Source organism: Porites lutea, chromosome 8 (genome assembly GCF_958299795.1).
Source record: "Porites lutea chromosome 8, jaPorLute2.1, whole genome shotgun sequence".
Lineage (NCBI taxonomy): Eukaryota > Metazoa > Cnidaria > Anthozoa > Scleractinia > Poritidae > Porites > Porites lutea.
In genome coordinates this window covers 28,341,925-28,363,342 of record NC_133208.1, presented here as the reverse complement: position 1 = coordinate 28,363,342, position 21,418 = coordinate 28,341,925, and the positions used below count along the sequence as shown (strand labels likewise).

Here is a 21,418-nt window from a genome sequence, read left to right as displayed (position 1 = left end):
CCCGACAGGACAAGCATCGTGACTGTTTAGTGCGTGACTGTCACAAAATGCCCACAGAAATCTGGCACTAGCGCGATAATTTGAGCGTTGCAGCCCGTTTGTCTTTCTCGCTTAGCTTTGAACTTCTGCAGTTCCACTAAAGTTCGGTAAGTAATGTTTTCGTTCACGTTGTTGTGTTTTAGAGTTTTCATTCCCAGTTTGATAAAGCAGAAGTTACTAATTTAACCACAGAAATTTTATACTAGTATCTATAAACGAAACTCGAAAATGATTCCAGGCGCAAATATCCGTCACTCATCGATCCTTCGGCAACCTCTCACTGTACAGAGTACTGTACGGCCGCTCTTTCTCGAGCGCAAAACGTTTTGTTGAAACTTCTTCACGTTCTGGGAAGTATTTACACAAATCTGATGTGGTATTAAATGAAAAAACCAAATAAGAGCTTGAAACGAACTGCGCATTAAATTATTTATGTCGTTCATATCATTTGACCCTTCATGCTCTCATCGATTTTGGTATTTTTTTCTTGACATTCAGTGGGTGTCAAGCACTGAAGCCTGCCATAGAATGTTCTTTCTGGGAAACTCTTTCTATCCTGCCATGCTCTTGTCTATAACGAAAGTCGTTTTGTTTTTATGCTTTCTTGACTTTTAGTTAATTTCAGGTACACCAACTGTACCAGAAAATTAACTTTATATAAAAATGCGGTCTATGTAATATCTATCTATCTAGCCTACCATTTATTTGCCTCCATCACAATAACTGATGATTCTTGCAAATTAATAAGTGAAAGTTAAATCGATAATGCTTTCAAAGGAGTGTGTCGGCATAATGAATAAGCTTGTCCTGTATGGGAGCACTTCTGAAGTGGACCTGAATAAAAAGATACTGGATCTGGGCAGTGCTCGGTGAAATAAGTACACAACGCCTGAGCTAAATTGAAGCCAATAAGTAAAGCTGTTAACAGTGTTCTTATCAGGATTTCGTATACTGGGGTCCACAGTACCCACAGAGAAGCTAAAAGGGGGTCACGGGGGAGAAAAGCGGGTCACAATTTTTATATACAGTTAACTGAATGTTTTCACAGGTCTGAGCCTTAGATATTGATGAGTGTTTTCTAAAGACGCCATAGCCAATTAAATTTTGGCTTATATTGTAAGGAAATGTACTTATGTGTATGTATGTTTACATAAATTTTGTAATAGGTTTTTGTCCTTCTTTGCAGCCTTGGGACCCCTTGGTTACTTATAGTGCAGCATTTCCCGAAAGAGTGCGGCTGGTAAGAACACTGTGTTGAAAGCTATACACACCATGGAGAACACAAAAGTACACGTTAGAAGTAGGGTAGAGAAAGAGTAAAAACGGAGCTTTGAAATGACTGTCAGCCTCTTGCCTACTGTCAGCCTCTTGCCTAGCGGTATTAAGGTTAATGATCAGAGTACCACAGAGTGCTATCTGGTGGAGTGACCCGTCTGTCTAGCAGGTTTTATTTACGAGTAGCTGTAGTCCAATGGGCAAGCAACATTTGTCATTGAAAATTAGGGTTGGCAGACCTGCATGGCTGCTCCAGGCTCGTAAACTTCAGCAGCAGCTTGCCCAAAGCGATTTTCTTAATTTTCACCTCATGCCCTGACAATCATAGGAATCACAGAAAACATTCTTTTAAATCTATCTTTGATCCCTTCCGGTAATTTCCTTACAATATTATTTACTTATTGTTGTAAACGGGAGTTGATTTCGTGGCCAACAGATAAGTGTCGAATGCTTGAGTATCTCTAGATCACCTGGCCGGTTTCGGGCTATCAGTACTCTAAGAGACTTGCACACGCTCAAGTCCTGATCACATTCATCATTTATTGCTAAATCAAGGTACTTTTATACATATTGTTTGCAAAATCATACGTGGGAAAATATAGTAGGGAATGCATGTGGCTTCCTTTCTAGTAAACACCCTAATTCAGTTGAAAGCTTAAAGCACTATTACACTTACATTACTTACGTAAATCCTGAGCGGCTAGGTTTGAATAATTATTCCATCCTACACAAAATCCTACCAGTTTAAAGGGTGTAGCTTTTACGCTATTCTGATCAGAAAGCACATTTAACTATCTACTTTACACGATACACATTTTTGCATGCTTGCTTACATAATAGGGATCATAAATATATACGGTTCCTATCAAGCTAGTAATTGATCTATTGTTTACTCAAGATTAACAAGTCATGATTCATTGTACAAAGTTTCACGAATTCTTTAACTTCACTACACAATGTTATTTGCAAAGAGTATTTCTCCTTATATTCCTGTGATAGCTGAACTTTTTTCTGTTGGTGGTAACAAATAGCAGTCATTGTGATGGAAACCATCCTTAGGAAGAAACTTGACTCCAGAGCAAATGGAGTGTATATCTCTTGGTTTTGTTATGTGTTCTTTAAGTTTTTTAATCAAGGTACAAAGCATAGGTTCAGTATTATTTATTAATATTTTTGAAATTTCATGTCTCAGACTTGCTCATTCAAAGGCAATGATCATTAGAGACTGCAAAAGAATGATGACATTGTGATTAACCACTGTGATTAAAATTAACGAAATTTTCCTATTCCTTTTTTTACTAGACTGATGATCTGAAGATCTAAGATGCCATGCACAGATAAGATCAATCGATGATTACCACTCTCAGTTCAGAAAGGCAAACACTGTTTTACAACAAAGGATGGTGATAATTTATAAGAGGAGTTAGTATTTACCATGGAGGGTAGAGCAAAGTGGCATTCCCCAAGGACAGTGAAGCGAAAAAACTTTTTTGGTGACGATAATTCATCTCGTGAGATCAAAGAGGAACGTTTCAGAGCTTGTGAGAAAGCTGGCTGTCCAGCAAAAAAGCCGACATGTTGTGCAAGGCTTGATAAAACGTAAGTCGTGTCAGCTAACATTGGTATGTTAGGCACAGTGTACAAGACAAATGGCCTATTTAAACTAAAGAATGACCCATAAAAGGATGATGTAAAATCTCTTGTTTATTGTATAAAGTTTTTTTCTTTAGCACAATGAACTTACACTACTTGTAGAATTCATAGAGTAGTACATGTACATGTATGTTCTGTTTTGTAGTTTTATCTTTACTTTTCATTATTTTACGCACTGTACTAGATGCTCTGGTTCTGGTTACACATCAAGATGGTACCACATGTCAGATGGAGAACACTTTTGTAATGCTTGTTTTGATCACATGTATCGCAGGTATGTCAATTTGTGCATTGTTACAAAAAGAGATTAGCCCATGAAGAATTGGTTTGTACATGTATACTCTTTTATTCAAATGTACTTGACTGTGTAACTACTGGGTAACCCTCTAGGAAAAAAAGTATAACTGTTATGTAATCCTGAAACAGAAAGTTTTGACCAAGTTTCACTTTACGATTGTCGATGGATTGAAATGAAAAAAAACCATACATGTATTTGAAGTAACAGAGGTGTGATGGATTAAAATACTTCTCAGGTCATTAAATTTTTTACTATATGATGTTGTACAGCTGTAGTTATGCACATAAGATTCCCGTGTGCATATAAATTAGTTGGTTAGATCATAAACACAAGCCAAAACTTTGCCTGAAAATAAATACACTGTACATTTTTTAATCCTTGATAAGAAACGCAGGGATTATGTCACTAAGATCTGAAGTTCTCATGTAAATACAACATAGTAGGCGGGGAATCAGACAGCTAGGGATTTCTTTTGGTTCTATTTTTCTTCTATTTTCCTATGAAAGTAACCGGAGGCCCCATTCACAGTAGCTGGGGAAAAACCCTGGCTCCGCCTCTTAATGACAGCCTTCTAAACATCAAATAAAATCTGATGATGTTTAAATGTAACATGTTCCAAATTGCTTCTGTTTATCTCGTTTCTTTGCTATTTAATATTTTACTTTGTCAAAAATGTCATATTCAATCTTTCTTTTCATCTTTCTGGTTGTGCTTGTGCATTGGGTAATTTCCTAGGTGTGTTTCAGTTTTGCCTCATGTGCTTTTGGATTGACAATATTATGATTATTAATAAATTAAAATGAAATGATCTCTCTGTGTTAAGTTGCAAGGGTGGTTATGAAGCCTACACAAAATGGAAATATGATTGGACCATTCATTCTGGACAGAAGGAAGCAAGCATCAAGGTGTACGTTTCAGAAATGATTATGCCTTTTTGGGTTCAGTGCACACTGTGTTTTAAATGGAGAGAATTCCCAGAAAAGGAGCTCATACCAGCTGTGATCAAATCCTGGAAATGCTCAACACCGAGTTGCATCATCACAAGTAACAATAAGGTGAAATCTAAATACAGCATAACTAATTCCCTGTCAGATTTAGACACTTAATGTTGCATTTTTTGACCCATCCACTTCTGAACCTCCCATAATTAACTGCCTGTGGGGATCCATGTCCCTTTTAATTACTGCTTGTGATGCCTTTAGTTTTGAATAAAAATGTTGACATGTGTAAATTTTGTTTCGAATGTAATAATTACGTTAATTTTTCTTATAAATATGTTGTGTTAATAGGAGAAAAAGAAATTAATCAGCCCTTGTGATCTTGAGGAGGATCAGGTATTAATCAGTATTTTTGTATTTTTTATTTAGCATACCTTTTAATTGACCAAGAATGAGGTCAAGATGAATGAATTTTGAATGATTGTAGTAGTATATTGTGTAGTACATGTACTGCATGGAAGTACATAACTGTATAAATGAGTGTATATTAAAGCATGTAGTGAAAAGAGTGTGTTTCATTGTGTTTCTGTTGATAGAATTTAAACGGACCCAGAAACTTATATCTTTATATATGTCTAGGTAGGTTTAAAGTGGGATCTTTACTTCTGGGGTGTGTATGCAAGCATTAGACTTAAAATATACAATAATGATATTATTGACAATTTGTAGTATCAAACAATTGAAAGTAAACATGAAATTAATGTTTGTGTCATTGTCAGTGTAGCTAATATTACTAATGTCATTGTTACCTTATATTATGTTTTTTGTCTTATAAGAGAGTTTCTGCAGTGAACGGTGCTGAATGGTTACAGAGTTTGACGGAGCCACCTCTTCTTCAGTACAGCCCAGCGGCGCAATTCCTTAATTCTTATTTTCCTGATGGTGTTGGCCTTAGTCCCACATTAAATAATTGGAAACAAGATGTTGAAGACACAACAGGTACAATATTGTTTAATAGAAAAAAGTTAGGCCATGGGTTTGAATCTCATTGAAGTCCGAAAATGTTTTTTCGGGTCGATTTGCAGTTGTTTAAATTGCAATTACCACTGCAACAATCATATCTTCTTTGAAGAAGTTCTGTTGTTGAATACTCAAGTGACATTAAAACTTCTGCATTGATTAAATATGATAATGTTTCAACCCAGGGTATGTGAGACTGTTTCACCACCCAGAAAACACTGAAACAGCACTTACCTTCCGCCCTGACATTATGGAATCAGAAGAGAAAGAAGCTTTCCCAGAATTTCTCAGGTATTTTACATCAACTCTATCAAAATTATGCTTATTTTAATCTCTACTTTGAATCACAAGTCATCCATGACATGCTGAAATTAACTTGTTACTAGTAGTAACTGGTGGTAACTGAGTACTAAATAAGTTTCTTTTATTCTACCCTTAGACAACCCATGCTGTATCTTGCACTGAGAAATCTCATTATATCATTATGGATGAAAAATCACAAGGTAAATAATGACCAAATGATGTTTTGTCTTCATATTTCATTTTATTTAAGAAATTTGACAGCAAATTAATTTTTTGAAAAATGTCAAATTCCCACCTCTTGCCCTACCTCCCCCCGCCCGCTTTACATTGATAGGTGCATAAATCTTATGTAAAGCATGGTTTTGAGCAAAATCGTTTTGACCTTCAATTGATGTAGCCTGCACTCCATAACCTTTAATATTACCAGTTATTTGCTTTAATGTTGTATACATGTATCTGTGACATCATGATGGTTTGTTTAGGAATTTTTGACTCCAGAGAAGTGTGCTCACCACATTATCATCAGAGGACTCATCAGAGTGTTATTGGCCAGAGAGGTCAAGCGCATTCTGCTGTTTCTAACAAAAAATGGATTTGTTAACCATGGTATCTTACATGATGTTCCCAGAAATTTGACAGCCATACCTAAAGACAAAGAGGTTTGTTTGTTGTTGCTGCTGTTTTTTTCCTTCAAATTAAAGTAGCAAGGGTCAGATTAAAACAGATAAGTAAGTGTTAGTAGGTGGGTAAGTAAGTAAGTAAGTAAATGAGTACATAGGTAAGTAAGTAAGTAAGTTGATTTAAATTTATTGCTGCGTTATCAAGCCAGCTTCTCTGTATCTAGCTTACCATTTAATTGAATAAGCACTGACCCCGATTAAGCGCCACTCTCAAATAAGTGCCACATTTGGGAGAAAGAAGTTACTAATCACCGCCGTGAATGAAATAATTATTAAAAGATGTTAAGAAGGAATCCATCAGGAAATTGAGTAATTTTAATTTTCAGTGGACAAAAACCTTGTACCAGAATAATTTAAACAATACCGCATTCATTTTAACATTTTTCAAGGGCTCTAGATGTTATTAGTTATCTGTAATAACACCAAAGAAAATTTCTTATGAGAGCCCGAGAAAATACATGTCAAATTTCACAAAATGACATCTCACACATGAAATTTCAGAATCTTACCTGGGTTTTCGCAATTCTTGCAAAATTTGACTTTTATTTCCTCAGGCCCCCTTAAGAAATAGTCTTTGGTGTTATTACAGATAACTAATATTGTATCTATAGCCCTTGAAAAATGTAAAAAATGTGATATTATTTACAATTATTCTGGTACAAGGTTTTTATCCACCGAAAATTGAAATTACTCAAATTCCTGATGGATTCTGTCTTAATTCTGTTAGATGTTAAATATGGAAAATAATAACACCATAGTTAATACAATTCTTTATCATGTCCAACTTTCAAATAAATGCCACCCTCAAATAAGCGCATCTCCCGAATAAGCACTGCACTTGAGGTGTGAAAAATTTAATAGGTGCCATAAAGCTTCTTTAGTCAGTGAAGCAGCTTAATGTTGAATCCTGCAATTATGAATTTGTTTTCAGCTGTCAGTTATTGTGATTGGTGCTGGACCTGCTGGTTTGTCTGCAGCGAGACATCTGAGAACATTTGGCATTCAGGTACTTGACCAGTTTAATTATGGCCCATACGGGGGAGGGGGGGGGGGGCGGGGGGGGGGGCTCCACCCAAAAGGGGTACTATTTTTAGCTTCAGGTATATGAGAGAATAGGGATTTCACTAGTTGAAGTATATGAAAGGGTAAGGAAATCTGTCATTTCGGTCAGTAAAGGGACCTAACAGGGCTAACTGAAAGATTTTATGTCTGCGAAAAAGTCGAAAAAATATCATGAAAACCTTTCCCACCAGCAATGAAACTAGTAAATGTCCAGCAATGGATTCCTTTTCCGGCAAGTTTGAATTAAGTCAGGCTTTCTTATTGCAACTGCGAGGATCTTGCATTTAAAAGAATATTTTGTCCTCATTTCAAATAAGTTTTTTTTCGTATGAGAGTTGTACCCAATTCAGTTTCTGCTTTTGCATCATTTGAAAGTCATTAGTCTTCAATCATGTCTTGTTAAAGGTAACCTTAGTGGAAAGCAGAGACAGGATTGGTGGGCGTGTCTGGGATGACAACAAGTCGTTGGGCTGCTGTGTGGGCAGAGGTGCTCAGATTCTCAATGGCTGTATAAACAATCCAATATCTGTACTTTGTGTACAAGTAAGTCGGCCCCGACACACCCTTTCTACCTTAAGAACATGTCTCCCCTGAAAAAACCTTTTCCTCATGTTTCGTCAAAAGTGACTCTTTTTCATTGCTTTCTTAGTGTATTAGTAGAAAACAATATCATGTTCATTTTTTACAAATAGTTTTGTGGAGCAACCTCTCCATTTGAGAGGGTCCGTAATAGTGTTCTCAAATCCCGTAATCCCGAACCAAGGTTTCGTGCAATCCCGTAATCCCGAGGGTTATTTTTGGCATCCCACCTTTCGCGCTTACTTTCTTTCCCGAATCTCGCCCCGATTTTGCTTTGCGGTTTCAAATCCCGTGGTTCACATATTGAGAACCCGAATTTGAGGGGTGAGCAAAACGAGCCGCTCTAACGTCTCTTTTCGCCTGGCGCCTGCGCGTGACTTCTCACTGTATCCTCCAAATAAAGAACGTGCTTGCAGACAACACCTTGTGAATACAGTTGACCATTAATTAATTAGAGGTTAAAACAACGGAAATTTCTCGATGGGACTTAAGTAGTGTAAATTCTCTATTACAGTCAAACCAAGTCAAGCGTACCCCCCAAGATTCTATTAATGAATTGATTATTTGAAAAATGAATCCGTTAGTCGTTCCCGTAACTGGTGTCAAATTCAAAGCGGCTTTTCTGCATGCGTAATGAGCAGTGAATATTTTACGAGAACTTCTCTTTATTCGGTCAGATTGGAAATCTTTGAATGGATTAAGCTTCTTAGAAGACATTTACATCAATTTCAGGAAAATGGAGCTGGTAGAAATTTCATAACTGCCTCGCGTGTGAATTCACGGCTCATTACACATGCAAGAATTCAGAGATCAATCTGAAATCTACAACTAGCAACGGATTCAACTTTTGAATAATAAATTCATTCATGTATTCTTGGGGGGTACGCTTGACCTGGTTTGACTGTAAGCCCCCTCCCCTCAAATAAGCTTCCCTCTCACTCTCTCTCTCTCTCTCTTTCTCTCTCTCCATGAAGTCCCCCTCCAGCGTGCTTGAAATAAATAAACCCCTAGGGGGTTTTTAAACCCACTTAGGGCATATTAAAATAGAAGATTTACTGTAACAAACGTTTCATACAGGTTTGAATGTAGTTTTATGACAGTTTTTAATTAATTTTCCAGTCTGGTCTCCCCATGCATCACATTAGCAGTAGATGTGATCTGATTACAGAGGATGGAGAGTGTGTGGATAGTAGCCATGACAGTAAAGTAGAATTTCACTTTAACGCTCTGCTTGATGCAATCGCTGATCAGAGGACAGACTCTTCAGAGGACAAATCTTTAGAAGGTATTATGTTCTTACAAGAAGACAATATATCAGTAATGACATACAGACATACTCACTAGTTTTTTAGTGGACTGACAAAAACAAGCAATTTCTCTTTAAACGGTTACCTTCAAATAGAATACATCCTAGAGTATTTTTTTTTTTTGCTCTGCTTTTGTTGTAAACGCATGATCTTTTGCCATTCAGCTGACTACGTACATAGAGGCGTTCATTTTGTAGTTATTGTTGTTCTCTTTTTTTATGAACTAATCATCAAACTCAAATTATCACATCCTATCACGTGATCGTATAAAGGGTCAGATGACAAACGAACCTTCCACGCGACGCGATAAAACTGAAATTCGACCCTGAAATTCTCGATTATTTTATTTACACAGATAAAGTTATGGAGATGCACAATCTTTTCCTGGAAGAAACACAGGGATCATTCAGTGAAGTAAGGAAATTATTGCTTCTTTCTAGTCATAGTGACCCCAGTTTAGACTCGAGGGCGAGGACGACAACCGGGACGAGATTTGGCTTGAAGTTTTGTATTCTCAGAAAATAGATACCCTGGAAAGCTTCATGTTCCCGTTAGCAGAGGTCTCTCACGACGAGGCAAAAATGAGGGAAAGGAGAGACCTCTCCTGGCAGGGTAGACTGCAAAACAGTCGATTTTTTTTCTTGAAATCGGTTTAGAGTAGAGTACGAGCAGCGTGAGGGCCTCGCGCGCGAGCCTTACACGCCCGCAGGGCGTCTCACTCCATTCTCGCTCTCCGTTTTCATCTTTTGTTTGACTATTCGTGCCTACTTGAATACGCAAAAATACCGACTGTTTTGCAGTCTACCAGCAGGGAAACTTCATGTTACTTGTTTTTCACCAGAAACGTTTGCGCGGTTACAAAGGGAGGTGAAACCTTCTCCCGATCGCAAAATGATAAAACGTGTGACAATTGAACCCTACGACGTTTTCGCTAAACTTGTAGTAGAATGACTCCGGCTCTCACGTTTTCCCGCGCAATACTAAGTATAGAGAATATCTCCTGTTGTATCAAGATAATTCCAACTCGCTTCGTCATTGCAGTTGATATTTCATAGCGTTGAATGCTTACGGCCGCATTCAAGATCATAAATAGAAAGAGAAATTGTCGTCGTGCGTTTGAGTACTCCGTTAAAACCAGTTTATGAAATTTCTTATCGTACGGTCAGTGTTCGCAGGCTAGATTACGCAGTGACGGCAATGAAATTGACCAAAAATTTTGATGCACGTGCGGTGTTGTAGTTTTGTTTATACTGTATCCATCGCTTTTTTCAAGTTCTCGTTGCCGTCGTCGTCATCGTGGTTGTTAAAACTTCTTACTATTTGTCGCGTTCTTTGTAATTTGCGTTGAGAAAACAGAGACTTCCATATAGCGATACCCACGCTGATGTCACCTGTGTATATTAATGTGTCAGCCATAAGCGCATTGGTTGGTTTCTATTGTTTCACTCGCTACAAATTTGAATAACAAAAACAATGTTTGTAAACAGTGATGTCTTCAAAAATCAGTATACGAAGAAATCTTTTTTGACTGTTCTAACATTTGGCTTGAAAGCTCTTACAATCACGTGTTATTTATTTTTCAGCTTGAAGACAAATTGCTACAGTTTCACTTGGGAAACTTAGAATTTAGTTGTGCCGCTCCTCTTAACAAAGTATCTTCCTTGTCTTGGGATCAAAATGAAGCGTTCCCCCAGTTTTCTGGTGATCACACGCTGCTTCAGAATGGATTTGGCGTCTTACTGAAGAACCTGGCTCAGGGCCTGGACATTACTTTCAACTGTGAAGTATGTGGCTTTGTCACATTCCCCGTATCGTTGCAGTGTTTATTTGTTTTCGTATTTAGATTTTATTAGTGAAGCTTAGCTCTGTTAAGACAGTGAATCCTACTACTATACCTGCCCGCAGAGCGGTGCTTGCCACTAAATTTAAGTTAACTTTAGACTGTTCACAGTCCCCTATTTTCCGGTAAGATCGCCGAGATTGAGCGCTCACCGTCACTGGCAGCTATTGGTTTCAAAATGTACCGGGGGGGGGGGGGGGGGGGTTGTTGAGATAGTCATCTTCAAGCTAGACTGGTTCAAGTTGGCCTCCTGTAGCGCCCGTTCTCGACGATCTTACGGAAAAAGCAGGGGACTATGAACAGCTAGCAAGCCAATTACATCACTATAATGCTGGACGTTAACCTCCGATCAGCGTTCTTTTGTTTTGGGAAGTGCCAAAATCCGAGCAGGCTGGGGAAAAAAGGAAAGAAGGAAGAGGGGCGGCCTGATAGCGTATTTTTTGGCATAATTTGTCATTGCGAGCATAATTTTCATGTATTTTCCCGGTAAAAAAAAACACTGATACGCATAACTGGCTCGGTTACCCATTACTGGCGCCAGCTTGCCCGTTGTCAATTGTTCGAGTTTTTAGTTATCAGACAATGAATTATGCTCTCTCTAACTTTTCAGATGTAAACAGGGTAAATGGGCTTGCCATTTACTTGTTTTTTGCATAGTTATTGAGGTGTTTTTAAGCGAACTGGGCCATGTAGCGATTTACTCTATTCATCCAATAGCTTAGCTTGTTAGTACTGACTTCTTTACAGACCCGAGACGTGATCCGGTCTATTAGTTCTTAATCTCATGCGCTGTTGTCAATGTACACATCATAGAGTAGTGTCAAAACTTTTTGGTAGGTTGAAGAAATTAACTACTCGGGTGATAAAGTGATTCTCACAAGCTCTGAAGGAAGGGAATTTACTGCGGACAAGGTATTTGTTACTAACAATATTATTTTCGTCTTTTACCCTGAGAAAAACAAACCTACAATCAGCGATAAACGTGTTGAGACTTTGTCCTCAAATACTGTAACTTGAAAGAACAAAACAATCTCCGCTCTAAACGTCCCCAGCGACGAAGAGCGAAGGAGAAACGGATGCCTCCTTCCATTCAAAATTGAGGTGTTTGTTAATTCCTACAGGTAATTCAAACAGGGGTACAACATTAGAGACCGCTAGATTCGAGGATGAAAACGACTACGAGTACGAGATTTGACTGAAAGTTTTATTTTGTATTCTTAAAAAATAGACACCCCGGAATCTTTATTGCACTTTTGATTCAACAGAAAAATTAGCGCTGAAATTTTTGTTGAAGGAGGTTAAGCCCTCTCCCGATTGCAAAATGATCAAACTTCTAACATTTGATAACTTGTTTCCACCACTGAGACATTATAGGGAGCTTAAGCAACGATGACGGCGACGTCAAGGAGAACGGCAAAAAAGCAATAGGTTTAGATAAGGAAAACAACAACTTTGCAAGTGCATCACGCTTTTTGTACATTTCTTTGCCGTCACTGCACTACGACGTGAAAATGCTTAATTTCACGTTTTGTGGAGGACGTGACGGCACAAGATAACGACGTTCTTTTTCTTTTCCTGACCTTCGATGCAGTCTTTTAGAATTCAACTCCAGGAAAAATTGCCAACATTTGACGAATTGAATGAGACAGAATAAGCGCGATAAAGTTTGAAGCAGCGCGACTTCACTTTTTAAGTGACGTTTTTGTAGCCGTGGACGTCGTTGTTGCTTAAGCTCCCTCGCTAAAACTCATAGTAGACTGACGACGGCTATCACGTTTTCCCGCCAAAATGACGCTGGATCACGCGTGCACAGTCCTTAGTATTGAGACAAGCTCATACTCGCAGTCGTTCTCGTCTTAGAATCTAAAGCTCTCTATTGAATGTGGGGGTGGGGGAGGGAAGCTTCAGTCAGCCAAAACAGTCCTATAGTGCAATTCGACACAACACCTGTTTATTCTTGGTTCGCAACCACGTGACTTGGTGGCCATGTTGGCGGTCAATAACAATAAAAATTATTTCAAAGAATTAACATGAAAATGAGGTTGAGTTCCCAAAGGACAGAAATGTTTTTGTTCTTGACCACCACCATGGCTGCCATGACGTCACGTGCAAACCAGCAATACCCAGCGGTGTTACAGTTATTGTGTGACAATGTTTAGCCTTTTTAGGAAAGGATCGTGAGAAAACTTATTGGGTGGGGGGAGGGTGGGCGAAGTAGAAAAAAAAATTTCGCGCAAGGGAAAATTAAATGAAAAAAAATTCATGCACGCCAATTAATCCTAAAAAATCTTCATGCTATAGGCAAAAAAAATTCATATAAGGAATTTGATAGCGAAAAAGAATCCTGCGGCTCGAAAATCCCCCCCCCCCCACCCTGCATAACTTTTCTAATGGTCCGTCCCTTACGTCAAGCACTTGGTCTGTCACAGGTTATTGTTACTGTTCCCTTGTCACTGTTGAAGTCAGAGAAGATAAGATTTAACCCTGACCTCCCAGAGAAAAAGAAAGCTGCAATTTCAAATTTAGGAGCTGGACTAATAGAAAAGGTAAAAAAAAAAACGCTAACTGAACGGTGAAGATGGGTTGATTTAGTTCGTTTTAGAGATATTTGGTGATAGAAGAACCATGACTAAATACGCAACATGCATGGGTTTCTCCAAAGTCAAGAAATGCTTAATACTGTTCTTGAATGTTTCTGTATTCAATAACACCTGTATCATTCAGTATTCTCTCTTGGTATTATGTGAAGAAAAACTAGCCATTTGGTCATGTCTGAAAAAGTATGATCTTAGTGTATTTGTATTAAGTGAAGAAAATCAAAATTAGTTATGTACGGTTTGGAATGTTACAGTAACATAATTGTGTATCTCCATAAACTTGACTTTTAATTATCGTCTTGACGCTTATGTTGCAGGTTGTTTTGAAATTTAAGTACAATTTCTGGGAGAAAGTCGTTCAAGGAGCAGATTTCTTTGGGCATGTACCCCAAACACGTTTGGGGCGTGGTCATTGCGGACTTTTTTATGATCTGTGTAGCAAGGTAACCGACGATATAGCTGTGTTCATTAACGTTTCATGGAATAAAATGCAGTTTAACTAAGTTAACAACATAGACCTTTTATGTCAAGCAACAATCAAAACATTTTGCACATCGAGCATCGCAGTGAAAAACTTGGGAACAAGTCGGCTTTCGTAGAATATATAACAATTATTCACCGAAGTGGAGGTGGCTAGTCGTGTGTCACCACCGACCCTGGATGAATAATTGTTTTAGTATATACTAAAACAGTGAGATAATTGAGCACAAAAATGATGATTTTTAACTCAAATACTTTTGCCTGAGGATTACAATTTTGGCGCGTTATGACCGGGCGGCCGCGGCCGTCGCTTTTTCTTGCCGACAATTAAAACTTTTGAAGGCATTTGTTTAGCTCTTGCGGGGAAATTTCTTCAAAAGGAGTTGTGAATTCTTTTTGTATTTAAAATCATTCTTTTAAAAAAGATTATTAAATTTAGTTTTAAGCTTATTTATGAACAACTCAACTAAATAAAGTAACGCAAGACTTAAAACTTAATTTGCATTTGTAAACAAAAAACTTTTTCACCGGTTTCATCGATAAATTCGTGTCAAAAAGACAAAGCTTTACCTGCTAAAACTTCCAATCCGAACTTCGTCATCTTCGTGTATTTCGGAAACAGCTTGCTTGATTAGTTGTGAAATTTCTTTGTTTGTTTACGGCAGCAAAGCGGGAAGGCATTTTGCTCGCAACTTACGCGAGTTTGGCGTCGCTCGCTCGGAGGAACTGGAGGTGAATCAGTGAATAGTGCAGGATATTCACTGATTGAGTAGCCAATCAGAGCGCGCGAAAAAACACTATTCACTGTATTAGTATGTACTAAAAAGAATTATTCAGATCTCGGAGGGTGTTATCCAGCTTGGCCTTCGGCCTCAGCGGAGAACACCCTCCTGGATCTGCATAATTCTTCATATCCTACTCAGTCTCATTCATTAATTGCTAAGTAAAATTATTATCGTAACAGTATATATTGTATAATTTTGTTGTTTCTGTTCATGTTTTGGATAATTTGGTGTAGTAGTAAATACAAAACCTTTATTTAACTAGACCAATACCTCCTTTTGGACAGTAAGGCGCAATGCAGATATACTGTACTATACTCACTCACCCCTTTGCTCGTTTCTTTTAGAGCAATGAAACCTGTAAGAAGTCAAGTCACGTTTTAATGACGGTGTTGAGTGGAGACACGGCTATACAGGCACAACAAATGACAGACAAAGAAGTCGTAGACTCTTGTATGAGCACACTTCGCAAACTATTCCCTTATAAGGTATTTAAAAGGCCTTTTATTAACATACCGTGATGTTCTCTTTGGGTGGTCTAAGGTTTTCCCTCGAATTGTGGAGTGGGATGTCCTATTTTTCTTGGTATGAGCTGCCATTACCATTCCCCAACTTGTTAACAGTTTACAAATTTCGAAAGTGACGAACGTGATCGCGACTGCGAGTATCATTTTGAGATAGTCCGTATGGCTTGCAAAGCAAAGACAAGGTTTGTAGGTTACAGCGACTGCGAGAGTAAAACGTCTCTCAGATGTTCATGCAACAGAGTGGTCAAATTTATCACAGACGTGACGTCAGTACCGACGGCGCTTGCGCAGAACTGATAACCAGGTTGACCAATGGAAGAGCGGCGAACTGGGAATCCAAAGTCCTTTCTACGCACTTTCGTGTTCTCATTTGGCATGGAGTTGTCTTTGCCAAATTTACCTACGGTAGTTACTGGAGAGTTTTTGTGGTTTATTGCAGATTCCTGATCCCCAAGCTTATATCGTAACACATTGGGGTAGAGATCCTTATTCAGGCATGGCATACTCATATATACCTATTGGTTCTACTGGAGAAGAATACGATCTTCTCGCCTGTGATATTGAGAACAAGGTCTTTTTTGCTGGAGAGGTATGATTCAAGCAAGCAATATGGAATCAGGAGTGTTCTGTAATGTTTTCAACTCCAAGCGCAGCCGAGCATTCTAAGGTTGTTTTACACCAAAAGCATGCTTCTGTTTACACCCATTTTGAAATTACTGGTGATCCTTGAAATATGTTGGTTCTCTCGGCAGCAGGGCGATTTTTTCATGACCCCAATCTTTTGTGCTCTAAGGGCCTGTTACGTGGAGGTAGGGGACCCTAGGTAGGTTAGGTAACCGGCCTGTCCATATAATCTGTCGTTTAAATTTGATCACGTTTATATAATAGGTTGGGTGACCATTTGAGAGATTATATGGACAGGCAGGTCACCACACCAACGTGGGGTCCCCCACCTCCATGTAAACAGGCCCTAAATCGTATCATTCTTGGTAACTGAAATTCGTGTTGAATCGTTGGCCGTGTTTTATTAAATTGAAAAACAGTCAAGAAATATTGGAAATTCCTTTTGTATGTTCTTCAGAAATTACTCCCCATAATGCAATCAATTCCTTCTCATTGCTTAGATTCTGTATCGCCTTTTGTTGATGTTTTTTAGGCCACCAATCGTCACTTCCCGCAGACGGTTACGGGAGCTTATCTAAGTGGCATTAGAGAAGCTGCAAAGATTATATCATGCATAGAGACGAACATTGCACAGGGAGAGTCTGCCCAAGATGTGGGTTAGCGGAAATGAATTAACTGTGGCTTCAAGTAGATGTGCGGGATTGGCTCAAGCTTTGACCAGACGTCAAGTTTATCACTTCTTCATTCCTTGATTATTCAGGGATTTCAGCCCGCAATGAAGACATTCCGTTCGGTTATGTCAGTTCTACTCTGAGTGGACACGTTTTTTATATTTACGTGGTGAAGACTAGAATTCAATTTACGCTGGTGTCAAAGTTTTTGGAACATGATACAATGTGGCGGTTGCAGCTTTTTGTGGTGATATGATGAGGGAGTTTTAGCAACCACCACGACACGGAAGTAAATGAATTTGTATTATTTCAAAGTTTATCGTGTTTATTTAGCTTCGCTCAATTCTGTTAAATGAAGTCGAATTTTTGCTGAAGTTGAATTGTGAATGACCGTATCCAAGTTAAAAACGGCAGGGTTCGTACAGAGTGTTGGATTCTTGAAAAAGTCTCGAAATTTGCCCAGCAATTTTCCAGACCTGGGAAAAGTCTGGAAAATAGAGGTAAAGTCTTGATTAAATGGTAGAAAGTCTTGAGTTTTTTTTGAAAGCCGTACAAAAAGTCCTTCAGAAGTGAAATCTTTTCTTTTTTATCAAATCTTATTCAATCTCGCCTGCATGTCATGGAAAAAGCTTTGTTCCTGCGTTTTTTTTAAAGCTATTTGATAACCTTGAGTCTGGAAAAATAAATTATTGTTTTGGAAAAATTCTGGAAAAAGTCTTGAATTTTGGATCAAAAATCTGTACGAACCCTGAAAGAAAAGGAAATTCGTCGCCCTGTGTTCACGTCCTTCGTAAACGTTTCACGTCTTAGTAGTTAGATGATGTCACAGAAATGTGCTCTAAAGTGTGATGCACTTTCAGAGTTTGCTGATAAAATCCTTTTTGTTTTCCACGTTGCAATCGTCGTCGAGGTTGCTAAAGTTGCCTGTTATTTTTCTCTTTTTGGACAACTATTTTTACTTTCTTCAAGGAAGTAAAATCAAAAAGAGACGTAAAGCTCTGAACGCAACCTAAAACTGGCCAATTGATGGCAAGCTAAAGAATCAATAAAGAATGTAATTTTGAATTTTCGCCAGGAAACGCACCCTCAGTGGCTTTAGACAGCCTAAAATTGGATGTTTCGTGAATGTAAATAGCACAAAACAAAATACTTTGTCCAGTGTCGTCCTTCGTTATGCCTAATTTCTAAGAGTGAAAGTGGTTATTTTTTTAAATAATTTTACAAGAGCGTTTTTTTCTGGGTGAACATGGCAAATTATGAACGTTCAAAAGAAATGGTATGCAGAAATAGTGATCGATAAGTCCGTTTATTTAGTTAGTTGATTAGAAACAAATTACTTAAACAGTTTAAAAGAACGTTGCGAGGGCCAAGAGCCTGAATTGACACAGCAATTGCACGTAGGTCACATTCCTTTTGATGCAGTGAATGTTGATCTCATAGCTAATTGTATTTGTTTTCAGTGGTTTTTATGAGCCTCATTTTAACGCAGATAAAATGTTGAAGCTTTAGCCAATTATACAGAATGTTTTCGAGTTTGATAAAGCAATTGTATTTATTAACTTATTTATGATACACTTAGTACATTTCCAGGAATAAATAGTAATTTCAAAATATTGTCTGCCACACTAATGCTCACATACGGACACCTCTGATCGGAAGGGACCCTATACAAGGGACCACTCCTTAAGATTCGACGACGGTCACGTAACGAGAACCTTAACAAAGGAAAAAGTTTCACAGGCAAAACTGCACAACAACTCTGCACGTGTGTCACACCTTTTTAGCCGAGCCTTTTTGCCGTTTCTTCGCAACGACGACGTCGAGGGATCTTGAGGTCCCTAAACTGCTAATGGATGCGTCTGTGTACAGCCACCCCATCCCCTCAAACAAAATCGGAGAGGGAAGGGGAGGTGGCGGCTGTTCACAGGCCCATCGATTGGCAGGATCCCACAACGGCGACAGTGGCAGAAACGTGCGGACAGCGGGTTTATTTGCAGACTCGAAATTATTCAGTCTATTAGTATATTCTATTTTTTTTTCCAGAAAAGACCGCACGCGCAGGCATTTTGGGCAGTTTCTTAGCAAGCAATGTCGGTATAAGTGCTGAATGCTCTCTCTGTTGTGTGTTTTTACCTTAGTTGACAAGCTACAATTGTTTCCTAATAGTTTGAACAAATCGTGAATGTTAAAGCTCTAAGCTTCATGAAACGTGATGTTGTTATTAGTGAGATAGTTGACTGTGTACCATCATCAAGTGCCTTAAAGTGATCTAATTTAATGACACAATTTTTTTTTCACTGCGTTGGCGGTACAGCCATGAACTTTAACCTCCTCCCGCAGATATACAATTTACTACGTGCTATGAATCATTAATTTATATTAGGAATCTAAGTTTACTTGATATGCTACCATATTTTCCTTATTAAGGGGCAAAAATAGTTTTCTTTTTTCGTGACCACATCATAGCAGCATAACAAACAAGGGTGATTGCTAAGAATTGTAAATTACTCTTTTCAATGCCTCATTCTTCCCGAGAATTGGAATACTCATTTTTTTTTTGCCTCATTTATCTTGAAAATAACCTGACCGAGGACATTTTGAACTTCTCGAATTGAGCTCATCCATGCCCTCTTTAGCTCCCCATTGTCTCTTTTCAGTGGCCGATCCAGACCTTCAGATAATGGAGGGGGCCCGGTCATCCAGACCCTGAGATAAGGAGGGGCGGGGGGGGGGCGGTCTCAAAAAAATTTTTTTTTCGGCCCTCCGGGGCACAATTTGTTTTAAAAATAAGCCCCCCCTTCCCCACCGGACCCCTCCCCTCGATCCGCCACTGCTTTTTTTCTCGAGTTTTTCATTTACTTTGGTGGTTAGATTGATATTTCAGTACGTCATATGACCGTCACTAGACTTAACTCACTCAAATATATAATTTTCTATGTAATTTACATTTGGACTGTTTGAGCTCATTTTTGCATGTAAATTTCCTGTCATTAACTATTAAAAGTTACTCTACTATACGTGACTGCTGGTGACCTTTCCAAAGTGCTTTATACCCGATTCAGGCTATTTTTATGTAGGCCATCCGGTCGTGAACGATCTGTAGCGCTGTACATTGATAGCAGATAAAGTCATAAACTCAAATCGGAAGTGAACCGCACTTAACGCACTTAGAAGGCGGGGCTTTCTCGCCACGTTATATCAAGTAGTACATTGATAGCAGATGACGTCATAAACTCAAATCGGAAGTGAACCGCACTTAACGCACTTAGAAGGCGGGGCTTTCTCGCCACGTTATATCAAGTAGGAGCCTTGAGAGGCGGCTGTATTCAGCCAACATTGAGATAAACATTAAAACAAGACATTCCTGGTTTGACAAACAAATGAAAAAGGCTTCTTGTCCGCACTCAGACTGAATTTTAAGTTAGTTGATGTTCATTAATAATTATAGGCAACTACTTTGTCAGATCAATATCTCAAAAGAGAAAGGCAAGCAAAAAATTTATTCAAGTGTGGGATTCCCTTTGTGTTAAGACTGTTAATTTAGAAATGAATATGAAAGGTTGAAATAACACTTTGACAAAACGATCGTGTGCGCAAAACCTGCCGAAAAATAACATGTAACACAGTAAAGAACCACGACTAAGAACTTGTTTTTTAAGAACCCGTTAGGCTAAAATTTGTGAGTTTACTTAACTTAGCTCCTAACTTCAATAGACTACTGGGGTAAAAAGAGGCACTGTATTAATAGTATTGGAGTGATCCAATTAAATGCTTCATAGCCAAGAGTGTTTACTTCCTTTTAATAGTGTTACTATCATCATCAGCATCCGGGCAAGCTATTATTGCGAACTGAATGGCGTGATTACTGCTTTCACACAAGGGGCGATGTCCCATTCATGTGGCGCACACCGTGAAATTTTCTACGCAAAGACGTGTCTAGATCTCTCTTCGGTCCAGAATTTTTAAAGGGTGTCGTCGCAATGACGTCGGAGAGGATTAATAAATTTTTCAACTGACAGATCAATATTTTTAATTCGGCATTCGCAAAAAAAAAACCTATTTAATAGCAGCCTGTAAGACCTCAACGCTCCAAGTCTAAGCATTGCAAGTTCCAAGGACTATTCGGTTTTTCTCGCATCCAAAGAAAAAATGGTTCCATCGCAGTTCGTAACCTACGAAGTCGCGAAAAAGCTTTTCGACCTGAACGTCATAAGCCGCGCCACTTTTCTTTCCTTCAAGAAAGAGTTCGCAAAGGTGATGAAGGGTCTGCGAAAGGAAGCGACCACTACAGTTGACTGGGACGCAGTTCGAGATATGTTTGACTTCGACGACTACGCCGACGGTGTCCCTATAAACGCAGCAAATCTATGCCCATCCTTCCACGCCGTTCAAGAGCACGTCAACCAGCTGGGAATTGACATGAACAAAGACGTGTCCATTCAAAAGAGGACCAGCGTCTTCGCAGCTATCATCGACGATGCTCGAGCTCTGATTGCCCAACAGCTCAACATCAGCACAGCTGAACTCGCCTTCATGAGGAACGCAATCGAGGCCAACAACATCATCAACAATGGGTTGGACTTCAATGCAGGTGAAGAGGCGGTTATTTGGTCCGAGAACCACGGTACCAACAACCGAGCTTGGGCGATTAGGCAGCAGCGTAACCCAAACATCAAAATCATAACCGTGGACCTCACAGGAGCAACGACGGACCAAGAGGTGATCAATCGATTTGTGGCGCAA

The 21,418-nt window shown here is 38.9% G+C and overlaps 2 protein-coding genes across 2 annotated transcripts in view; both read left to right on the top strand.

Moving 5' to 3' along the window:
* The first annotated feature begins 38 nt into the window (after window positions 1–38).
* Window positions 39–18,291, top strand: LOC140946247 (lysine-specific histone demethylase 2-like). The gene is made up of 20 exons (XM_073395341.1): window positions 39–146; window positions 2,617–2,913; window positions 3,152–3,241; window positions 4,089–4,320; window positions 4,555–4,599; window positions 5,040–5,202; window positions 5,409–5,514; window positions 5,663–5,726; window positions 6,009–6,185; window positions 7,138–7,212; window positions 7,674–7,811; window positions 8,967–9,132; window positions 9,510–9,568; window positions 10,738–10,938; window positions 11,832–11,906; window positions 13,424–13,540; window positions 13,909–14,034; window positions 15,201–15,341; window positions 15,820–15,969; window positions 16,537–18,291. Exons 2-20 carry the CDS (start codon window positions 2,750–2,752, stop codon window positions 16,663–16,665), a joined length of 2,418 nt encoding a protein of 805 aa, XP_073251442.1. The 5' UTR covers window positions 39–146; window positions 2,617–2,749; the 3' UTR covers window positions 16,666–18,291.
* Window positions 18,292–20,714: 2,423 nt separating this feature from the next.
* The window catches only part of LOC140946514 (isopenicillin N epimerase-like), a 4,383-nt gene continuing 3,679 nt past the window's right edge, over window positions 20,715–21,418 (top strand). Inside the window, exon 1 of the mRNA XM_073395642.1 lies at window positions 20,715–21,418. This exon is cut by the window's right edge and continues 39 nt beyond it. Coding sequence (XP_073251743.1) covers window positions 20,825–21,418 — 594 coding nt within the window. The 5' untranslated portion in view covers window positions 20,715–20,824.

What these genes read in the sequence shown, in the direction of transcription:
- LOC140946247 (XM_073395341.1), top strand. Translation starts at nt 2,750, where the DNA reads ATGGAGGGTAGAGCAAAGTGGCATTCCCCAAGGACAGTGAAGCGAAAA. An exon ending in GTGATCTTGAGGAGGATCAG is followed by an intron (nt 4,600 to 5,039) that starts GTATTAATCAGT and finishes TTGTCTTATAAG; the next exon opens with AGAGTTTCTGCAGTGAACGG. An exon ending in AGGTCTTTTTTGCTGGAGAG is followed by an intron (nt 15,970 to 16,536) that starts GTATGATTCAAG and finishes GATGTTTTTTAG; the next exon opens with GCCACCAATCGTCACTTCCC.